The sequence below is a fragment of the Diospyros lotus genome, chromosome 13, assembly GCF_014633365.1.
Source record: "Diospyros lotus cultivar Yz01 chromosome 13, ASM1463336v1, whole genome shotgun sequence".
NCBI classification, from domain to species: Eukaryota; Viridiplantae; Streptophyta; class Magnoliopsida; order Ericales; family Ebenaceae; genus Diospyros; species Diospyros lotus.
Genome location: NC_068350.1, coordinates 28,841,030 through 28,847,546, shown reverse-complemented (window position 1 = coordinate 28,847,546; position 6,517 = coordinate 28,841,030). Strand labels below are relative to the sequence as shown.

General features: G+C 35.2%; 1 protein-coding gene across 1 annotated transcript in view; it reads right to left on the bottom strand.

Moving 5' to 3' along the window:
• Window positions 1–2,440: 2,440 nt before the first annotated feature.
• LOC127789194 (probable LRR receptor-like serine/threonine-protein kinase At1g56140) overlaps window positions 2,441–6,517 on the bottom strand; it is a 29,614-nt gene continuing 25,537 nt past the window's right edge. Inside the window, exons 6-7 of the mRNA XM_052318012.1 lie at window positions 3,130–3,280; window positions 2,441–3,012 (exon numbers count right to left, since the gene is read on the bottom strand). Of these exons, the coding sequence (XP_052173972.1) occupies window positions 2,689–3,012; window positions 3,130–3,280 (475 nt within the window). The 3' untranslated portion in view covers window positions 2,441–2,688. The remainder of the gene's footprint in view (window positions 3,013–3,129; window positions 3,281–6,517) is intronic.

Genomic DNA, 6,517 nt, shown 5'->3' with positions numbered 1-6,517 from the left:
GCAGGGAACCCAAGTCGGGATGGTAAAGGTGGCTCCAAAATGTGGGGGTGCAAAAGTAGTTGCAGCGGTTGCGACTGCGCCCCCAACTGGTGAAACTTCCGGCAGTTGATTAACATGGTTTCCAGGCTAATTGGTCACCACTTCAGAACTTCTGGTGTTTCTTCCTCTCGGCATCTCTATCGATCAGAGTAGGCCTTCATTTTAACGCCAAAATGCCGACGTTCGGATTTGGTCGATCGTGATTCGTTTTTCCCGTTCTAAGAAATGAATACGAAAAGGGGAAAGAGAAAATGCACCAAGGAGATTTGAATGGTTCGGTTAGTGCTCCGGCGGCTGGCACCTACAAGCACTCTGACGCCCAAATAAGTAAGGTAGTAAGCTGTGTATTAGCAAGTTAGAGAGTGAGAACGTACCTCGGCTCTAAAGAGAGTTAGCTAAATATAGGAGGAGGCAATGCCCTCTCCACATGTACTGTGCTTTTGTAAGTGATGAGACTGAATACCGGCACCGGTGAGGTTTCTTAGGTGGTAGCATAGCGTTGATTGGTCCCTTATTAATATGGATGGGATCTGAGGCGGGCGCACTAATACCTAGTAGAGGTTGCAATGATGTTGTTGCAGACTGGTATAGGGTCAGGATGGGACTGTCATGGGCTAAGAGATGGGCCGAGAGAGAAAACAGATTGGGCCCGAACAATCCAGCCAGAATGATGTCTAACTCATCATTACTCCGCAGGTTTCTCGCTCATGCGAGTTGAATGATCAAGCGATCCGCAAGCTGAATGATCCCGCGGTCTGCGAACTGAGAGAGCCGCTGGGAGCTCGCTTGGTCCGCGATCTATGAGCTTAACGTGTTGATGGGAGCTCGCCTGGTTCGCGGCCCGAGCTCGAAGTAGGTGAAATGCGAGTTAGTTCTGACGACCTTGGCCTTGGGCCGGCCATGCAAGGTCGAGTTCAGCCCGCTTAGCTCTTTCCAAGAAATATCCATAACAAATATTTTATGAATTTCATATTAAATTTTTATTAATGTTTTGTTAAAAATTAATTTCAACAACATTACTAAGTTCCTGAATTATATAGTGTGACATTATATAGTTAATGATGAAATTTAAAACAAGTGAAACGTATCATCTGAATATCGTGGATATTATTTTTATTCTATCTGCATATTATTTATTTAAAAAGATGAGTATCCGCTAAAAGATAACATATTACTCAATAATGAAGATCAATATCTTTAAAAAATATATGAGTATATGGGGGCACATCTAGATTTTTATTTATGTGCTATTACGTTTTTTCTTTTGCACAATCATTTGAATTTTTTTTAATTACACTTATTTATTTATATTTTTAAGTTAAATTTATTTTTATATCTGTATTTTTAATTTATTTTAACCACTTTACTTTAATGTGAAACAAAGGATAAATACACATTTAATTTAATTTAATTTAATGTGTATTTTTATTTATTTTATTTCTTTTTTTAGCTACTTTTGTATTTTAAATTTATTTTTTCCTATTTTAGCGACAAGTGAGCACCCGTCACTAAATTTTGTATTTTAAATATATTTTTTTCTTTTTTAGCGAGGGGAATGCACCTGTCGCTAAAATTTGTATTTCATATTTATTTTTTTTCCTTTTTTTTGTGACGGGTAAACCCGTTGCTAAATTTTTAATTTCTAAATTATTTTTTTCTGTGTTTTAGTGACGGGTGAACTCCCATCACTAAATTTTATATTTTAACTTTTTTCTTTTTTTGCGACAGATACATCCCCGTCGCTAAAGTTTTTTATTTCTATTTATTTTTTTCTTTTTTAGCGACAGACTTTTTCGTTGCTAAATTTTAAAATTTATTAGAAATATAAAAAATTATTTAGTGACCGGTATTTCCATCACTAAATACAACAACGGGTATTTACGTCACTAATTCTGTCAGTAAATTAAAAAATATTTTAAAAAATTAGTGACGAAAATCCATCGCTAGTGCATCGCTAATTAGTGAAGAATTTTGTCCTGTCACTAATTCCGTTGCTAAATAGTGTATTTCTTGTAGTGCCATGTGATCTTCCACAAGCATCACATTCTGCAGATGTTCAACTAACATTCACCCACATGTCTACTAGATGCTTTTTATGAAGTATAGTATGTGACTCATTATTATTTATCATTAATATTTCATACTAATCAAATGTAGTATAGTTTATGTGCTAGTCCATAATCAATTCATCATAGTTCCCATTTGATAAATCTAACAATTAGGAATATCTTTAAGAAATTTTGTATTATAGATCATTGTCACATATTCTGAACAATTTAGAAATATGACCATCAAAACATTTAAGAACTCATTCATACACATTTGAAGAGCAATGAATGAGCAAATAACCATTTTATTAATTGCAAAAATATCATACATGTATCCCTATTACATACTAGATTTCATTCAAATCTAGCATTAGGGTATACATCACTAACAATAATATCACCGTAAAGCTTTAGCACTAGTGTTGATATTTCTATCTCTCACAAGACAATGATGAATAAAGATTTTATGTTAAGAAAGAAAAAAACACCAAAAGAAAAAGGCTCACAATTTTTGCAAACTTAAATTAACAAACCAACATGAAACTGAGATAGAAGAACTCATGTTTTTTGCTTAGGGTACATAAGGAAGACGTATTAATCCTCAATAGGAAAACTGACGTAAGGAAGGGGAATCACTCTTTAGAGGAGAAGGGAAGGCATCTGACATGGTATCCCAAGAAACTTTATCGTCCTTCCTTCGCCTCGTATCCATGAAGATAGGTTTCATTGGTGTTCTATTCATTTCATCATTGCATGTCAACAAGGCTGCAATCTCTGACATTGGTGGTCTTAAGTTTGCAAGAGGTTGAAGGCATAAGAAGGCAACATGGATTGCTCGCAACACATCCTTCTTATCATAACCATCTTCAGGCAATTTACAGTCCACTAAATCGATCACCTTTCCCTTTTCTTGTAACTTCCATGCCTGATAATAAATATAATGGCAACTAATAAGAATAAGAATCATCAAACATTCCCCCAGATGACCAATTACTAGAAAATAAAGACAATAATAAATTAATGACAAAAATAAGGGTTTTACATATTCAGGGAGGTACTGCATGTCTGATGGCAAAGTCATATCAGTGTTTTTCCGGCAACTAATAATCTCTAGCACCAATACTCCAAAGCTATATATGTCCGCCTTTTCAGATAATTCTCCTCGTATGGCATACTCTGGAGCGGTATAACCTCTGGAAATGATGTAAAGATACATGCAACAAAAAAAAGAAGAAAAAAACAAGTCAAATCAATGTGTCATTTCACTATCAGTGAGTAGATTATTAATATATAAACAGAAAAATGAGTTCCCATAGTTGCTATTTGGAATACAGACTCACAAATTTCACTTGACTCGGTTATGAAATGCAAAATAGAAAAAGATAAATATTTGAATCTCATGTAAAAAATGTGTGTATATATATATTATCACTTAGACTATAGCCATAAATAACTAGAAAAGACAAATGAATTGCTACATGGAATGATATTGCTGTACTACGCGCATTTGTGTTAGTCTCAAAGAGAGAGACAGCGAGAAAGCATCTGCAAGTGTTTTAACATTTATACTACAATACAAAGAAGTGAAGTTCACTCAAAGACAAAAATATAAACAAGAACTTCAATAGCATAATGCCTTCTCCTGAGCTATGCTACATGTAATCCTTTAAATTTATTATCTTTGCCAAGAGACATGCATCCATGATTGTTAGTTTGATATGTATTGAATAAATATGTTTGAATAGTAAAATTTACCCTAGAACCATGTTTCTTATAGTGTATATCATTCCTATAAACAATTACACTAGTTTCATGGAATATGCTTCTACAATTTTCTCTCATAACTCGTTAGAACATAAAATGATGAAGGGTAAGTTGCACCAAACCCCTTACGATTTGGGTCATCATTTACAGTTATCCCTATAATTACTTTTGTTACTTCTAGTTGTTATGGGTTCTTTCTTTTTGGTAAAGAACCCTTGTTGGCTCCCCTATTGTTTTATTGTTAGTTTACCTCATGGTTTTACTTTTATTTTCATAGTACAAATCCAAAATAAAAATAAAAACAACTTATTTGGGTTGCTAACCTAATAGAGATAGTTGTTCCAAAAAAACATCAATTATAGGGACCCAAAACTTCAAAAGTGAACCATAGGGGAGATTTGTAAAAAATGACATAAACCATGGGAGGTCTAACTTGAATTTATCCCAATAATAAAAATAACATATTTTCTCCAAATTGGACTTATGAACTCTTATAGATGATGGTCAATTTTTAGTTTCTTCTCTCCTAAGGAAAATTCTTAAGGAACCATTGTTGTAGTATATCATATGGGGGGAAGTTCTATCGGAGAAGTCCTGTCGCTCAAGAGAGGAAGTTCTCCCGAAAGAGTTCTCCTAGAGAACTATTATGGGCTATAAGAAGTCACCTATCGAGCCATTCTCCCAAGGAAGTCATAAAGAGACCCATCTCCCACACAACTCAAACCCATGTTGTGCCTTAGAACATAGCCCACCTTTTTTAGGCCCTTAATTTTTTCTCTAGAGAACCATTCTCCATGGGAGTTTCTCACCAAGGCTCTTCCAAGCTTAACCCCGAGAAACCATGTCCAGCTCGAAGAATTGTGCATCCTAACCACCAATCAATGTTTATAAATACCCATCAACCCTTCGCGTTTGGGAGATCTTTTTTCAATTTTGCACCTCCCAACACTCATACAACCACTGCTTTTCCAAAGAATCTTACACTTTTCCTTGACTTTATTACATACTTCATTCACACAACATCTGCATTTCTACTTCACCATGATAGCATCTAACTTAAGCATTGGATGACCCGTGTAGGAGAAATCCCCATGTTCCTTCTAACTATTTTTTTCCTTGCAAACATTTCTTCAAGGTAGCTCACAACTCTTATGACTGACAAAGACTTAAAACTTCTTCCTGACAACCTTATTTCGGGTACTTTCTAGTTCTCTCAGATAATGGATCGAGCATCCTCAAAACTACTACTTACCTCATTCGAACAAGCCTTGTACTCTCACTTGGCCTTACTAACTTCTTGTTGAGTTTTCTAGAAACAAATTTTAATTGTTGTAGGAACAACAACCATAAAAAAGAAAAACTGAGAAATGATTTTGTTGGAAGGTCATAAATTCGATTATAGAAATAGCCTCTTTGCAAAATAAGGGTACTATATATAATACACAAAATTAACCATTTTAAACTAAGGATCCTCGTGTACTAAGGTTGTTTTCTTTTTTAAAGAAAAATAGAACTTAAAAAACTTTGTTATCACTTTGAGTGGCTAAATTCTAGGCTCCTATTATTTACTTTTATTTTTCATAATTCAAATCTAACGGAAAAACAACCCATTTAGGCTATTATAACCTAATAGACAGGATTGTTCGAAAAATATAAAAAAAAAAAAATTAAACCATTGGCTATTAACCTAATAGAAAGGATTGTTTGAAAAAAAAAATCACAGGAACCTAAAATGTCAAAAGTAAGATATACAGGAAGTCTAGAAAAAATGGCTTAAAACAAGAGGGGAGTCAAGTCAAATTTATCCAATATTAAGCATAACATATTTTTCTTCAAATTAGACTTATGAAACACATTTCTCAATGATGATGCCCAAATTTTAGTTTCTTTCCTTGTAATGGAAAACGATGAGGGGAAGATCCATACTGCTATTAAACATGAAGAGTGTGGTTTAGTTAGTGTTCTGCCCAGTAATCACTCCAAGTCTACGAAAATTCAAATGCCAGAGTTGCAAATGATAAAGTGACTTGCAAACCAAAACCATGAAAACCAAGAGCCAGTGGACCAAATGGGTCAAGTTAGTGTTCTGCCTAGTAATCAGTCCAAGTCTACGAAAATTCAAATGCTAGAGTTGCAAATGATAAAGTGACTTGCAAACCAAAACCATGAAAACCAAGAGCCAGTGGACCAAATGGGTCAAAAAGGCCAAAAGAAGGCCAAACAAAGCATGGAGACCAAGAAACTCACCATGACCGACTGGTTTGTCATGACTGAATGGGTATAAGGGCACTTAGTCATAAGGGGCTTTCCTCTTACCAGCCCACAAGAAAAAAACAAACATGAAGCAAGTTAAGCAATAAAGCACTAAAGGCTAAAAAAAAAAAGGCTTAGGACAAGAAGATTGATAGGCAGAGAGAAAAAAATAATAATCGAGTGGCTTGGTAGCCACTTGATCATCATTGAGTGGCCTCCTTCCCTTACTCGATCATGATGGCTTGGTTCACCTCTTTGCTAGCTTAAGCTTTATCACACCCCTTGGGTACAAGACTTAACAATTCGCCACCCCTAGGAGCCTTTCTTATGACCAAGAGTCCTTTCTGAGGCATCTTTCAAGACACTCAGTCATATAAGACCCTTTTGCAAACCACCTAAGCCCCGGGGCCTTT